At 46.6% G+C, this 17399-nt stretch overlaps 1 protein-coding gene across 8 annotated transcripts in view; it reads right to left on the reverse strand.

The window, feature by feature from the left end:
* Window positions 1–12975, reverse strand: part of mtss1lb (MTSS I-BAR domain containing 2b) — a 229804-nt gene extending 216829 nt beyond the window's left edge. For 6 of the 8 annotated variants that reach the window (XM_069900987.1, XM_069900994.1, XM_069900993.1 and 3 more), the window contains exon 1: window positions 7569–8089. In XM_069900987.1, coding sequence (XP_069757088.1) covers window positions 7569–7640 — 72 coding nt within the window. In that variant the 5' untranslated portion in view covers window positions 7641–8089. Of the gene's footprint in view, window positions 1–7568; window positions 8090–12950 lie in introns of those variants that run through there. The other 2 variants (XM_069900991.1, XM_069900992.1) reach the window with 2 other exon arrangements.
* Window positions 12976–17399: the final 4424 nt, after the last annotated feature.

Below are 17399 nucleotides of genomic sequence, written 5' to 3' on the forward strand. Positions count from 1 at the left end.
TGGTGCCTTTCCCCCAGCTGTCTGCCTCTCTCTCTCTCTCTCTCTCTCTCCCCTCCCCCCCTCCCCTTTTACAGAGCCAAATTCAATTTTCACCTCACTTCTTATCATATCCAATTAACACCTTTTGTTGGCCTGGCCTCCTCCCCCAGCCAGCATTTTTATTCTGATGCTTTCCTGTTCCTTGCTTTTAGGTTGAATAAGGGCTTAGAGCCAAAATGTCGGTAATATATCTTTACCTCCTATGGATACTGCGAGACCGGCTGAGATCCTCCAGCATTTCTGTGCTTTTTTTAAACCACAAAAGGACTGTCTGCACTACTGTAAGTCTCTTCTTTGCATCCGAACTACTATAAATATTACATACACAGTTTACATTATGTATTTAGTGTCTCTTTTGATCTAATTCAATTAGTCTACGATTAGTTTTGTATTACAAGTACCTGTTCAGCTGCAGCAGATAAGAATGTCAGTGCATACGTACATTATACAATGTGTATGATAATAAAATAATTTGTACAGAGAGCCAGTTGAAAGGTCAAGCTCACCAGACAGAATGCACATCAATCAAACGCAGGTGGGGCATCAATGCAAAGTGAAGCTGGGCAAATGCAATGAAGACTCCCCAGACACTAATTATCCTCAGTATTAAGGGACTGCTTCAAACATGAAATAAAGACATATTTATTTAGCACCTTTTGTGACCTCAGTCAATCCCAAAGCACTTGAAGAGGAATGAAGGAAATGTAGCCGTCATTTTGCACACAGTCTGCAATCTAAATGCAGTGCAATGTTGTGATACCAGATCTTTTCAAACTGCCATGTCAAATGGGGTCAATCAGGTAATTTGCAGTTACCACACCAGTTAGAAGCAGTTAGAAAGGGTCCAACTGGCCAACCCCGTCGGAACCCAACCAGGTCCCTGACCTACTTCAGAGGTAGTCAGGGAACCCAGTTAAACTTACTTAGGTCACGTCCACAGGCGATTTGAACAGGAAAACGGCTGACCCGCTCATTCCGTTGACGTCACCACTTGTGTGCAACACCAGGCAGCCAGTATCTGAACACCCTTCCCGATCACCATTTGGACTTCAATTCTTAACTTCCGACAGTCCTTCCAGTGAGCGCGTGACACACCATTCACCGTATCATTGCAGAGACGGGATCCCCCTTGAAGCGCCAGGTTGGTGATTGAATGGGTAGATTCCCCTGCAACTTAAAACGTGCTTCCAGCACCTTTGCTGCAGTAATTGCACCCAGGTCCCAGGAGGGATACCCAGGTGCTGCAATTTGAAAGCGCCTATTGCCTTATGGTGCCAGAGACATCAGATTGATCCTGGCCTCGGGCGCTGTCTGTGTGGAGTTTGCATGTTCTCCCTTTGACCGTGTGGGTCCCCTAGCCCCCCTGCTGGGTGTTCCAGTTTCTTCCCACATCCAGGGCCATGCGGATTGAGTGGGGGCTTAGTTGGCCTGTGATGTGAGTGGGTGGTAGAATCTGAGAAGTGATGTGGGGAGAATAAATGCAGGATCAGTGTAAACTGGTGGGGAGGGGTCAGTGCAGGGTTGGAAGCCCAAAGACCTGCATCGGTGCTGTATCACTATCGCTGTAACCACCTCCTCACCGTCATTGTAGAGACTTCTTACCAAGGATTGTCGTGTATGACTAATATCATACAATCACACGTGCTAAGTAGCTCAAAAATGGCATCCATGAGGCACAATGAGCCAGCAGCTGGAATGTATCTCACAGCTGGGCACAACCAAGGAAAACAACCTTGCTTTAGTGAGGCCTGCAGAACATCATTAGTACAGGATAATCAGGTGGTAACCTCAACTTGATTATCATCTGATTGTACATCTACTGCCAGAGGAAACAATGTTTCTCTGGACCACAGTGCACACACACGGTGGATAGTAATCACATCGATAAAATTAAAAATAAATATTTTTGAATGATTTACTTGCTTACAGGACTCTGTTCATCAATCTCACAACCAGTAGGATGAAGCTATTTTCCAGCCTGGCAGTTCTGATTTTGATGCTCCTGTATCTCTTGCCTGATGACAGTAGGTCAAAGATATTGTGTTCAGAATGGAAAGTGTCCACAATAATACTTTAAGCCCTACTTAAGCAACGCTCCTGGTGAACGTCATCACTGGAGATCTGAACAGCTATTTTGACCATCCTCCATATCGATGTCCAGTCCGATGCTTTGCAATGAAGCAGCGAGATAGGACACTTTCAATTGTGCTACTGTAAAATGGGCATCAAAGCAAAAACACTCTACAAGATATGAAGGAAGGCCATTGTAGTTGAAGGTCAGTCCTCCCCTACTCTAGCACATACCTGCAGGACTTTGCCAGCGCAGTGTCCTGTGAAAGGCAACAACCGTGGAAACCAATAGTTGGCATGGTGAACTATTATTCCGCCTTGTCCCATTGACTTACACCCGGACCATAGTCCTCCATAACCCTTTCATCCATGTACTTATCAAACTTATCTCAATGTTGAAATTGAACCTGCATTCATTATCCCTGCTCATTGAAGAAGTTTCCCACTAATGTTCCCCTTAAACATCTCACCCTTAACCCATATGCTCTAGTTCTGGTCTAACTTAACCTCAGTGGAAATTTATTTGCATTTACTCTATCTACACCCCTCATAATTTAAAAAATATCTCCTCTCATTCTTTTACACTCCAGGGAATAAAGTCCGAACCTGTTTAACCTTTCCCTGTAACTCAGTTCGAGAAGTCCAAGCAACATCCTAGTAAATCTTCTCTTTCAAACTTATTGATATCTTTCCTGTACATAGTTGACCAAATGTGCACATCGTACTCGAGAATTGGCCTCACCAATGTCTTGACCTTCCTTCTATAAGAAATGGAGATGTTTGCTGATGATTGTTCAATGAGCAAGAACACTACATAAAACTACTGGAGGAACTCCATAGGTCAGCCAGCATCTGTGGAAAGCCATAGGCAATCGACGTTTCAGGACTGAGCCCTCATCAAGGATGCTGGCAGTCGGACAAATGCCCGAATAAAAAGGTGGGGAAACAGGAGGAGCACAAGGTGGGAAGAGAGAGGAAAAAGGAGCTGAAAGGTGATGGGTCTAAATTAAATTTCCATACAAGAGAGAGAAAAATTATAAAAGAACAGATAAGTTCAAAGAAGAAAGTGTTGTTACAAGAGTGTGGACTTTGATAATGCTGGGGTGGTGTTATGGTGCAGGCAGAACATGGAGCTTCAAGATATCTGCTGAGAAAGAACAGCTCTTGACTGGTCGATGGAAGCTGACATCAACAGTGGCAGCAAGTAGCAGCTGCTCGCCTCGAGCATCCACGTATCCCATTAATGTCCCATCCACATTTTGCTTCAACCTCAGAACAAAAGAAACCAAAGCAAGAGGCCATTCATCCTTGCTTCACAATTCCGTCCAATCATTGATGACCTTTTCCTCAGTTCCACTTTCCTGCACTAACCCCTCATTCCCTTCATGCCCAAAAGCCCATCGCTCTCTGTCATGAACAGACTCAACCACCGAGCCTCTAGAATTCCAGATGTTCACAATCTCCAGGATGGAGAAATTTCTCTCCCTGAATAGTGACTGGATTCCCTAGTCCTTAATGCCCCTTGATTGGAAGGATCAAATCCTACATTGATCATAAATGATGCTCAATCATCAACTCCTACATCCACTAGGATTCGAATAACAGACAAGACCTAATGGGCCAAATGGTCTAATTCTGTTCCTGTCTCTTCTGTTTTTTTAATCCAAAGTTATCCCCCTCAAGCCCCAAGATTGTGTGCCTTCCATTGAACTCACTTCTCATAAGCCAAAGTCCTGTCATCTTTATCTCTCCCCATAGGATGCACGCACCAAAAATCAACCTGGTGAACCTTTGCTGAACTCTCTCTATCACAAGTATATCTTACTTGCACTGAGAGACATAATATTCCAGCTGTAGTCTCCACAGGGTCTTGTAAAACAAGATGTCTCAGAGTGATACAGCAGGAAAACAAGCCCCTCAGCCCAACTTGCCCACGCTGACCAAAATGTCCCACCCACACCCACCTGCTTGTGTTTGGCCCACATCCTTCTATATCCATCCCATCCACGTATCGGTCCAACTTCTATTTGAACATTGCTTCAACTACCTCCTCCGCCTGTCAAAACACTCACCACACTCAGTATAAAAACGTTACCTCTCAGGTTCCTGTTGATTCTCTCCCCCTCACCTTAAACCCATGTCCTCTAGTTACAGATTCCCCTGCTCTGGGCCAAAATGTGTTTTCTCCTGATCTATTCCTCTCATGATTCTGTCCACCTCTAATGAGATCACCCCCTCATCCTCCTGTGCTCCAAGGAATAAAGCTCAACCTCTCCCTGTACCTTAGGTCTCTGGGTACTGGCAACATCCTCATCAATCTTCTCTGCACCCTCTCCAGGATCTTTCCTGCAGCACAATGACCAGAACTGAACAGAATGCTCCAAATGGGTCCTCTCGACCATCTCGTACAACATGATCTCCCTATTCCCATACTCAATCTCTGACTGATGAAGGCCAATGTGCCGAAAATCCTTTTGACCACCCTATTGACCTGTGATGCTGCTTTCAAGGTACTATGTACCTGTACTCTGAGACCCCTCTGCTCTACAACACTCCCCAGATCCTGACCATTCATCGCATAGGTCCTACCCATGTTAGACCTCACAAAAGGCAACACCTCACATTTCTCTGTGTTAAATTCCTCTGCCCACCTGATCGAGATCCTGCTTGCACTTAAATCGGATGCAACATACCCTCCTGACTTGGATGACCTTCTTTCCTCATTACTGGGTCTAAATCCTGGAACTTCCTACTTGACTGCACTGTGGGAGAAACTTCACCAGCACGACTTGCTGCTGTTCAAAGACGCGACTTACCCCAAATTGTCAAGACCAATTAAGGGATTGGTAAAATGCAAATCTATCCCAACATACAGTGCTGGTTCCAAACACATTTGTACCAAATTAATTCCATTGTTAACAAGTCCAGCACTGTAATTAGTGACTGACCTATAATCACCAGGAGTTTATCATTCGTAAGGTATAATATAAAATAAACTGCACCATTAATATTACAGCTCAGTCACACACACTTCCAAGACCCAATGTTACTCTGTTCCCACACATAATAACACTCAGCAGGTCAGGCAGTATCCGTGGCAACCTTACAAGTTGGAACTCTTCACTGGGACTGGGAAGAGGACAGAAGGCTGAATAGAAGGATGGGGACAGGGGAGGAGGATGAAGAGCTGACCGCTGACAGGCGAACACAAGTGGGTGGGGAAGAAGGTGGATGGGGGAGGTGAAATGGGAAGAATGTAAAAGCAGGGAAGAGGGCTTAGGCACTATCAGACAGTAGATCGTGGAAAGAAGGGAAGGAGATGGGGAGCTGGAGAAAGGAAGGTTTGAGTGATGGGCAGGTCGGGGGAGGGGAAAGCAAAGGAGGAATGGGGCCAGATGGATCCGTAGAAAACCTGGGGGGGGGGGGGGGGGTTCAGGAAATTGGAGATAAATGCTGATGCCATCCAGATGAAGTCTGCCAAGACAGAGTACAAGGTGTGGTTCTTCTAATTTTTGTATGGCCTTAACTTGGAAGTACAGAAGGTCAAGGACAGATATGTTGGTGTGGGAATGGGAAGTGAGATTAAAATGGCTGGTCACCGGGATATCCTGGATGTTGGAGTAGGCAGACATGCTTGTCATGACAGCGTCTGGGTGCACCGATGAGATGCCTCCTGGTCTACTTACAAAACATCCTCCATCTTCATACAGGCAAACTAACACACACCTGTAGTACTGCTCCCCCTCTTTTATTCAATGACATGCAAATCCCCACGTTCTGCATTCTCCCAACAAACCCAAAACTGGAAGGGCAGATTTGGTTTGTGTGTGTGTGAGGGGGTGGGGGGGGGGGGGAGAGAGAGAAGAGAGGGAGGGCTTTCAGGAGTCTATTTCACCAGCACTGTTAAGTAAATTCTACCTCATCCAAAACCATTCAGAGAGTGGTCACTTGGGAAAAAGTGATGCCCTCCCTACACTGGAAGGGTCTATGTTAACTCCACAATCCTGTCCTGCTTCCCTGGGGCCGCCTTGCCAGGGATATAGGTACAGTTGCCTTGGGGCAGCAGAACCAGCGACTGCACGCCAAGGTTGGTTGAAAGGCTACAGCTTCCTTCTGGGCACACTTCTCCAACATATTGTCCTCTCTTTGTTACTTGGGTTCCTGAGTTCTTCAAGTCCCAGCAATGCAGTTCAGCAGTAAAAAAAAAGGCATTCGCTTCTAAACAAAATTGCTCAATCTAAACATACAGGTAGCTCGGAAATATTTGGGCAGTTTCCCCAAAATAAAACAAGCCTGGATCACCTCTTGCTGCAGACAACACTGTTTGCACTCAGTTTCAAGCGTTTTAGTCGGGTTGGGGGGGGAATCAGTTTACAGTCAAGCTTAAAATTAATTTGTACTTTAGCATCGCTGTTAAGTGTTTTATTAACATGCGTGGTTTCCAGCGGCCGAACGAGCTCCCCGTGCCGTCAGAAATATCTCACAGTAGCGACCTGCAGCGCTTCTTCCCTCGGTGGCGGGGAGAGGGTGCAGGGAAAGGGACTGTGTTTTTAACACTGCTGCGCCCGTGCTCCTGACAACATTTGATCTGTCAGTCAAAATGTTCCTACAGTAAATGCCCCCACCCCCACCAAGTCAATCTCAAGTTCGGAGCTGCAGATCCACCTTCGGGGGAGGGGAACGCTTCCAAACCATGCACAGCCACTCCGACAGAGTGAAATCCACATTCTCTCCTCCATTTCTTTTAATCCAAATTGTGCTCTTTTAACAATCCACCCCAAGCCGCATTCCCACACTCTCTCCTCCCAGTCCAGCGGCTACACACTCTCACTGCCCAACACACACTCGCTGCCCAACACACACTCGCTGCCCAACACACACTCTCTGCCCAACACACACTCGCTGCCCAACACACACTCGCTGCCCAACACACACTCTCTGCCCAACACACACTCGCTGCCCAACACACACTCGCTGCCCAACACACACTCTCTGCCCAACACACACTCGCTGCCCAACACACACTCGCTGCCCAACACACACTCACTGCCCAACACACACTCACTGCCCAACACACACTCACTGCCCAACACACACTCACTGCCCAACAATTTCCCCAGCAAAAGGCTGCATTGGTGCTCCCAGTGCTCGCCAGACCTGGAAACGCGGAGCTCCACACAGCAGCAGCGGAGACTGCATTTACAAAATTCAATCACCGCCTCTTCCCCCCCACCCTCCGCCGACCGAACCGTGCAGACTGGAGCCATTCGCTGCCTGCAGGACACACGAGGCTCCGCTTTGCCTGCCCGCCCCCGTCAGCTCGGCGAGGTGTGGGGATCCCTCGCTCGGCTCACACGGATGACAGCTCGGATTCGAAGCGAAGGCGAGCCCTTCCATTGATGCGCTGCCAAATCCGCAACGCAGGGCACGGACGGTGGTGAGAAGCGGCCCCAGCCTACCTTCATATCGTTCATGACGGCCTGGAAGAGCCCGCCGAGGGCTCCGCATTCCTTGTCCATGCTCGTCTCCATCTTTGCACATCCAAACCACGGAGGGGGGGTGGGGGGGGAAATTACGGCAGGACGAGGGCGAATGCAACGGGCTGGTGTGTGTGTGCGCGGCGCCCGCTCCCTTTGCCCCCTCCTCCGACGGACGCTCGGGAGGGCGGGCTGTCTGTCAGCAGCGCGGGGGCACGGCTCTCTCTCGCCCCCCCCCCCCCCCCTTTAACACTCTCTGCCCCGCGCCGGGCTCCTCTCGATCCCTTCCACCATTCGAGTCATCCCAGGGACTGACGGACGAGCGACCTTCCCCCCCACCCCCTCCGGGGGGCAGCGTGCGAGCCTTGGCCGCTCCCTCGACGGAGCTCCCAGGAGCGGCGCTGCTGCTGCGGGACACGCGGCGATCCCACTGCGTGTGCAAAACACGCGCGCTCCCTCGGGAAGCACGCCGCGAGCTCGAGGCCGGGAGCCGTGCGCGCGCAGGCGCAGCTCCCCGGCACACGGCTCGCCGAAGCGGTTCCGAAGATGCGGCGACCCCCCCCCCCCACCAACCATTGGACAGTGGGAGCAGAGGGACGGGGCTCAGGGCGCTGAGGTTGGAGAATGGTCTGAGATGATCGAGGATATCACCCACCAGTGGCGTCAGGAATGAAAGACCTCGCCACCAACAGCTGAGGTCCCGTGGGGATGGTCTGGGCATCCACCACTCGCCACATCATCTGGGTGACTGCTTTCAAAGACCCAAGATGCAGACCGACCATCAACATGTCCCCTCGCCCCAGCGATGCCTGAAGCAGATGATCTCGTTGTTGTTTATGGAAACTTGCTGCCTGTCAGTGGACTTGGCACTGAAATCCACTGCAGGTCGAGGGTGTCAGCGTTTTGATAGCCACAAAGCGCTGGGGAGGCTGATGAAAGGCTCTGTGGATGAGTGCAAGGGAGTAAAGCAGCCCATCCAGGCCGGTCTTGCCACTCAATAAGGTCACATAGACACAAAATACTGCAGATGCTGGAAATTGGACCGAACCCATGGTGAAGAGAAGCCTCTGGAGTTTGCTGAGGTCAAAGTTCCATTATTGTTGCTAATCCTAATTTGGCCTGATGTTGGCAACACTGGCAACTTTCTGCAGAGGTGTGATGGAACACAGCTGCTTCACGATATGGTATGGGGACACCAATGCCCCTGAGCATAAAGCCCTGCAAACAATAGTGGACGCAGCCCAGGGCACAGACCTCAGAGGGGCGCTGAAGATTCCAACAGTCCCTGCACCTCTGCATCATGCGCATGTCAGTTTGGTAAAGTGGAGGGAAAATGTGGTAGAGAGCATGTTGAACGGCACTATTACTTAGTATACCCACCACTCAGCCCAGTTGGTACTCTCCCCACCTCCATTCCCCCCCCCCCCAGTTTCCCAGTCAGCAGCCCCTCCCCACCCCTGGCTCACCCAGTCATCCCCTCCCCACCACATTCAGCCTGGCCTAGGGTGAATAGTCTCGCACCAGCCCTGGACACAGCCCAAAGCATCACAGGTAAAACCTTCCCCACCATCAAGAACATCTACAGGGAATGCTGCTGTCGAAGAGTAACAGCAATCATCAGGGATCCACACCACCCAGCACATGCCCCTGTTCTCACTGCTGCCATCAGGAAAGAGGTATAAGTGCCACAAAATACACACCACCAGGTTCAGGAACAGCTGCTATTCCTCCTCAATGAAGCTGGAAACTGAGGGTGATAAGTGGAAACAAAGGATGCCAGTGTTTTAAAAAGATTATATTTAGACATTTTTACACCAACCATGCCGTCCATCCCTTCCACCCAGTTGTGGAATCTGCTAAGTAAAAGAGGTGATTACGGTGATGTAATTAAAACTATTAAGGGAGAGATGAAGGACTCCCCACTGGATTCTTCTGCTCCACAACAATCTAACCCTTCCCTCCCTCACACCCATAACCCTCCATTTTTCTTACATTCATGGAGGTGTCAGGCTCTGGTGGTGTACCTGGCAGGCTACTGAAAATCTGTGCCAATCAACTACCCAGAGTGTCCACGGGCATTTTCAACCTCTCATTGCTGCAATCAGCAGTTCCCACCTGCTTCAAAAGGGCATCAATCATCCCAGTACCCAAGAAGAGTAGTGTGAGCTGCCTCAACGACGACCGCCCTGTAGCACTAACTTCTACTGTGATTAAATGGTTTGAGAGGCTGGTCATGGTCAGAATTAACATGCACCTAAGCAAAGATCTGGAGCCACTGCAATTCACCTATCATCAATCAATCCACAATAGATGCAATATCGCTGGCTCTCTACTCAGTTCTGGATCACCTCGAAAACAACAACTCATACATACAGCTGCTCTTCATCGACTACAGCTCAGCTTCCACACCATTATTCCCTCAGTGCTAGTCAAGAAGCTCCAAACCCTTGACCTCTGTTGACTTCCTCATCGGAAAACCACAGTCAGTAGGAAACATCTCCTCCTCTCTGATCAACACGTGTACCTCAAAGATGTGTGCTTAGCTTAGCCCACTGCTCTACTTGTTACACACCCATGATTGTGTAGCCAGGCACAATTCTAACGCTATCTACAAATTTGTTGATGACACCACAGTTGTCGGCAGAATCACAAACAGCAATGAGGAAGCGTACAGGAAGGAGATAGATCAGCTCATTGAATGGTGTCATAACAACAACTTTGTACTCAACATTAACAAAATCAAGGAGATGATTGTGGTCTTCGGGAGGAAGTTAGGAGAACACAACCCAGATCTCATTGAGGGCTCAATAGTGGAAAAGGTCAAGAACTTCAAATTCCTTGGTATCAACATCATGAAGAAGCCTCGCCAGCAGCTATACTTTGTGAGGTATTTGAGGGGATTCGGTATGTCACCAAAGACTCAAAGGTTTCTACATGGAGAGCATCCTGGTTGGCTGTATCATTGTCTGGTATGGAGGTGCCAATGCTCAGTACAAGAAAAAAACATGAGAGGGTTGTTAACTCGCACACCAGACTTCACTCCATCAAGGACATCTACAAGAGGTGGTGTCTTTATAAAGCAGCCTCTATTCTCAAAGACCCACCACCATCCAGGCCATGCCTTCTTCACTTTACTACCATTGGGGAAAAGGTACAAGAGCCTAAAGATGAGCTCTCAACAGCACAAGGACAGCTTCTTCCCCATTGCCATCAGATCCCTGAATAATCAATGTACCAAAGACACTGCCTTACTTCAGGAGAACGAGGAACAACAACCCTCAACTACACATCAATAACTTGGTAGTGGAGGGAATGGAGAGCACCAAGTTCTTTAGAGTCCACTTAACAAGTGACCTGTCAAGGACACACAACATTTCCTCACTCTTCAGGAAGGTACAACAGCGACTGCACTTCCTGAGAAGACTGAGGTGGCCAAGGCTACTGACCACCATTATGTCAACCTTCTACAGGAGCTCTATTGAGAGGGTCCTGACTGGCTGCCACAGAGTGTGGTACAGTTGTAGAGCATTGCATTGGAGGTCAATCCACAGGACAATAAGAACAACAGAGAGGATCACTGGGGTCTTCTTCCCCACCATTGATACGATTTACTGTGATTGTTGTCTGCAAAGGCTCGCAAAATTTTTAAGAACACCTTCCACCTGCACACAGCATCTTCCAGCTACTCACGTCAGAAAAGAGATACAGAAGTATCAGAGCCAGACCCATCAGACTGGGAAACAGCTTCTTCCCACAGGCAGTGAGAATGCTGAATGACTAGAACTGCTCATTCTGCTCCGACAAAATTTCAGACATTCTACCACTATTTAACAATATTTATTTATTTTTATATGCTGTGCCCTCCTTAATGTTTGGGTCAAAGTCACCTTTTTTCCTTTTATTTGCCCCTGTGCTCCATGCCTTTAAATTTGCAATTAAACAAATCACATGCAATTAAAGTGCACATTCCAGATTTTATTCAAGGTTATTTAGACCATGCAGAAATTGCATAATCTCTCCATGTCAGGGCACCATAGCATTTGGGACATTTGGCTTCACAGGTGTTTGTGAGGACTTGGGTATGTTTAATTGCTTCATTGGTGCAGGCAGAAGAGAGCTGGGCTGGCTTCTAAGCTTTTGATCACCTTTGGAGTTTGTAGTTACCGTTTTTCAACAAGGACCAGAACTGAGCCAATGAAAGTCAAAGAAGCCATTATGAGACTGAAAATCAAGAATAAAATAGTAAGGGACATCACCCAAATCTTGGAATTACAAAAACAGTTGGAACATCATTAAGAAGAGCGTACTGGTGATCTTAATAATCACATAGGGACTGGTATTCCAAGGATGACCTCCCCTGCTGATGACAGAAGAATTCTCATCAGAATGAAAAAAATCCCCAAATGTTTGTCGAACAGATTAGAACCACTCTTCAGTAGGCAGGTGTGGATATGCTAGTGACTACTGTTTGCAGAAGACTTCATGAACAGAAATACAGAGGCTACACTGCAAGATGCAAATCATGGCAAAGGTGGCATGCTTTACACCTCTCCTGAGAATTTTGGTCTCATCTGTCCACAAGACCTTTTTCTATAATTCTGCAGACACTTTTAAGTACTTCTTGGCAATTTGTAATCCAGCCATCCCTTTTGCAGAAAGTGGTCATTTACACATCCACGCTTTCCTCTTGAAGAGTGTTTCTGATCTGTTAGGTATTTGGGGATTTTTCTTCATTATGATGAAAATTCTTGTCACCGAAAGTGGAGGTCTTTCCTGTTCACCAGTACACTCTTTCTTCTTGATGATGTTCCAAACAGTTCATTGTGAGAATCCTAAGGTTTGAGTGAGGCCTCTTAATTTTTTATTCTTGTTCCTCAGCCTCATAACGGCTTCGTTGACTTTCATTTGCACAATTCTTGTCCTCATGCTGAAAAATGGCAACTACAGACTCCAAAGGTGATCAAAAGCTTAGAAGCCAGCCCAGTTCTCTTCTACTTGCACCAGTGAAGCAATTCAAATATCCTGAGTTATCACAGATACCTGTGAAGCCAAATGTACCAAACATTATGGTGCCCTGAAATGTATAAAAAGTGCTGTAATTTCTACATGGTCAAATCAAAATGTATACAAATAACCTTGAATAAAATCTGGAATGTCCAGATTAATCGCATGTGAATTATTTGATTATAAATTTAAAACAGTGGAGGACAGGGGCAAAAATGTGGCTTTGTCCCAAAAATTATGGGCATAGAAATCGCGTGTAAATATGTGTTTGCATGTTTTCACACTGAGGACCGAAGAATTCCGTTTTGTCCAGTTGTATTTTACAATTGTATGCTAATAATAAACTTTAACTTTTCCTACCTGATCCTTTCATCCTTGACTCATGCAGTGTCCCAAAATGTATCGAGCCACGTCTGCCTAATATTGTAAACCAGGAAACATCCACAACCTGCTCGTCAAATTCATCATCATGAATTTCTCGCCAGCTCACACCTGAAAATCCAAATCCGTATCCTCTGCCTATAATACAAAGACATTGGATGGAGACAGATAAAAGGCTTGGATCTTTTCCAGTGCTTTTATAAATAATGTGCTGAGATGGAGGGAAAAGATCCGGGTTGTGGAATATGTATCTTCCATTTATCATCAGGTTGGGATTAGTGATGGCTTTTAACAGTCTCTCAGCGGTTGCGAAGATAACCTGGCGATGCACTGTAGAGGAGTTAAGAGCCAACCATTTTGATGTGCACCTACTGCCACAAATGGTCCAGAGAAAGTGGGCAATATCTGTATCTTATGAAAAAAACTAGTGATTGAGTGGGATGTAAGAACAATTGAACAATTGGTCACTCTGACGGAGAAACAAAACTGCAGGATAGAAAGCGTCTGTAAAAGAAAAAGGGAGTTAAAGCTTCAGCTGAAATATTCTTCATCATTCGTCCTCCCTTGTGCTCTCTTTCCCATTTACCCTCTTCCTTGCTTTCTCCCCTTTCATTCTCACTTTCTCCCCTTTCATTGTCCACCTCACATGCGCATGCCCACCCACCCACCCACACACACACACACACACTTTGTTGGCGCTGCAGAATATTTGAATTATTTTCTTTTTAATTTAAATTTTCCAGTATTTGTAGAATTTAACTTTCAGGTTTTTATTTTCAAATTTTTCAAATTGCAATGGTGAAATTTCCCTGGATTATCAGTCCAGAGTATTACATGTTTAATACCAAAGTACTATACAGTATTACTGTATCCAATTGTATTTTCCTCTCATGTTATCTTGTGTTTGAGGGCAGACCATGTGTGGTGATAAAGGGATACAATGTTGTCGTGTTACCTAAATCCCAGGACAAGTTGTTAAGGATTCAGTTCAATAACAACAATATTGCTTTGGCTAGATTCATCCAGCAATACTGGTTTCACTGTAGCTTGCACCAAACTCCCAATAAGATGTCAGTTACATAAATTGCAGTGACTGGATGAGTGAATGGAGCATTAGTGATCTTGTGAAGAACTGGTTTCCAATGAAGCGTAGTAATCTGTAAGTACACATTCAGTCACTGCATTGACAAAGTTATTAGATCTGTTTCTGATTCAGCTGGAGTAGAAGGGAGGAGAGAGCCAGATAGCAGGCATTTAAGTCCGGAGATCCAGAACACTACACAAGGAGCTGGTATGACCAACAGAAAGTGGAGATTCCAGACGAAAATGGAAACAACAAAGGATACCCGACAGCTGTCGCAGGGCCTCAATTAAATCACCCGCTACAAAACTAAATCTGATGCAGGAGGAGATGGCAAAGCCTCACTCCCAGATAAAATCAATGCCTTCTATGCCCAATTTGACCACCAGAATAAGGAAGAGCCACTCGCACCCAATGTCCCTTCATGATCATCTACTATCAGTATCTGAGAATGTCATGCGGGCTGGCTTCAGGAGAGTGAATCTAAGGAAAGCATCCAGTCCGGACAGAGTACTCGGCCGAGTATAGAAAGCCTGTGCCGACCAGCTTACCAATGAATTCACAGATATTTTCAACATCTCACTCTGGCAGAGCATGGTGCCCACCTGTTTCAAACAGGCCTTGTACCTGTGCCCAAGATGAGTATTTTAACCTGCCCAAATGACTACTGATCAGTGGCACTCACATCCACAGGGATGAAGTGTCTTGAGAGGCTGGTGTTGAAGCATATCAGCTCCTGTCTGATCAGCAGAATGGATCTGTTCCATTTAGCCTACCACAGCAACAGGTCCCAGCAGATACCATCTGACTGGCTGTACACAAAGCCCTGGAACACCTGGAGAGCAAAGATGCATACATCAGGTTTCCCTTTATCAACTACAGTTTGGAATTCAGCACCATCACCCCTTCAAATCTGATCAGCAATCTTCAAGACCTGAGACTCATTACCCAAATGTGTAGGTGATTTTCTCACCCCCAGGACTTCTCCTCCACAATCTCCATCAGTATGGGAGCATCACAGAGCTGAGTTCTTAGCCCCTGCACCCCTGCTCTACTCACTTTACACCTACGACTGTGTGGTTCAGTACGACAACAACACCATCTACAAATCTGCTGATGATACCAGAGTCGTGAGTTGTATAAAGGATGGGGATGAGTCAGTGTACAGGATGGAGAGTGAAAACTTGGCTGAATGGGACACCAACAACAACAACCTCGCACTCAATGTCACCAAAACTAAGGAGCTGATTATAGACTTAAGGAAGGGAAAGCCAGAGGTGTATGATCCAGAGATCACTGGGGGATCAGAAGTGGAGAGGGTGAGAAAGTTTAAATTCCTGGGAGTCACTATCTCAGAGGACCTTTCTTGGAATTATCACACGAATGTCATCATGAAGAAAGCAAGTCAGCATCTCCACTTCCGCAGGATTATGAGGAGGACATCAGAAACCTGGGCAAAACTTCTACAGATGTGGAGTGGAAAGTCTGCTGATTGGCTTTATCACAGTCTAGTATGGGGACACCAATACCCCCAAACATAAAGCCCTGCAAAAGGTGATGGGCACAGACCAGTACATCACAGGCAAAACTCACCCCACTATCAAGAACATCAACGGGGAATGCTGCTGTCGGAGGGCAGCAGTAATAATCAAGAATCCATGCTCTGTTCTCGCTGCTGCCATCAGGAATGAGGTGTAGGTGCCCACAAGACTCGCACGCCCAGGTTCAGGAACAGCTGCTCCCCCTCCCCCCTCAGACTTCTCAATGACAAACTCAATCAGGGACCCATTTAAGGACACTTACTTTGCTCTTTTTTTATTACTGAATGTTTATTTTCTGCATTTCACACTCAGTTTGTTTGCACTTCCTTCTTGTTTATATTTCTCTCATTTATATAGGTATCTTTTCTTGAGTATAGTTTATTTTTACTATTGATCAGTAGATATTCTGCCTGGCCCACAGGGAAGAGAATCTCAGGGTTGTATGTGATGTCATGTACATACTCTGACAATAAATCTGAACTTTGAACTTTGTATATATTTGTCTCCAAGATCAAAGTAGATTATTATAAAGCTCCAGTTTAACAAGGAGCTAATCAAGGAGGCAGAGAGTTTATGGTTTCATTATGATAGTGCCTTGTGAAAGCTTTCTGGCTGCCACAAGCCTGGCTTAGTAGTCATATCACTTAATTCTGGGAAGCTCATTATTGTGCTTCCATTATTTCAAGAAGAACACAGGCAGGGCAACTGCTTCACAGCTCCAGTGACCAAGACCTCCAGTGCTGTCTTTGGGGAGTTTGCACATTCTCCTGGTGATGGTCTGGGTACCCCCGGGTACTCTGGACTTCCCCACACCCTGGAGACCTGCAGGTTAGTAGACTAGCTGGTTTGACACACACTCACCCACACATAACCCTGCACCCACACACACCCACTCATACACTTGCCCACACACTCAGACCCACATACACCCCTGCATCCACACATGCCCACACAAACACCACCACCCACACACTCATACCCACATCCACACACACGCCCACACATTCATGCATACACACCAACACATTCATACTTGCGCACACACCCACACTTACACCCACATCCCAATATGCATACATACCCACACACACACACACACACACACACACCCAAACACACACACACACACACACACACACACACACACACACACACACACACACACGTACATACATTGCTGGAGCTACTGAGTATTTTGATGATCTTTTTTCTTAATTTTGAATTTCCAGCATCTACGAATATTATTTTCAGGTAATTTTTACTAACACTATCTTTTTATTTCCAAATATTAACAATTAAAATTCACAAAGGTGGCATTTCCCCACTGTTCTTGGATTGTCAATCCAGATTGTTGGATAGTTAATGTGTTTTATGAGCCCACGGTAGGGTGGACTGAGGATGGATGATGTCACTCTATGTCCAGAGTTCACCTGAACCTCCCACCAACACAAGTTGGGGTTTATTTGCTGACCGAACAATGTGTGTCGTGAATCATTGCTTCTAGAGGCATTTCTGCCCTTGTTGGAGCGCTATTTAACAGGCAATAATGTGATGTGCACTGCACTGGGACGGGAATGGGATGGGAGACAATGCTGAGGTCACTTGGGGTGGAGTGCACAGTTATTACTGTAATCCAGGGCTGTTTCTCATCTCCCTTCTTACCCATTCACCCTTCAGTGAAGAGTCTTGAACCAAAACATCAACTCTCCATTCCGCTCCACAGATAATATTGCTGAGATCCCCCAGCAGTTCAATTTCTCTCCACACCCCAATATCTGCAGTCCCTTGTGTCTCCACGCAGAGAAC

Source organism: Narcine bancroftii, chromosome 10, assembly GCF_036971445.1.
Source record: "Narcine bancroftii isolate sNarBan1 chromosome 10, sNarBan1.hap1, whole genome shotgun sequence".
Lineage (NCBI taxonomy): Eukaryota > Metazoa > Chordata > Chondrichthyes > Torpediniformes > Narcinidae > Narcine > Narcine bancroftii.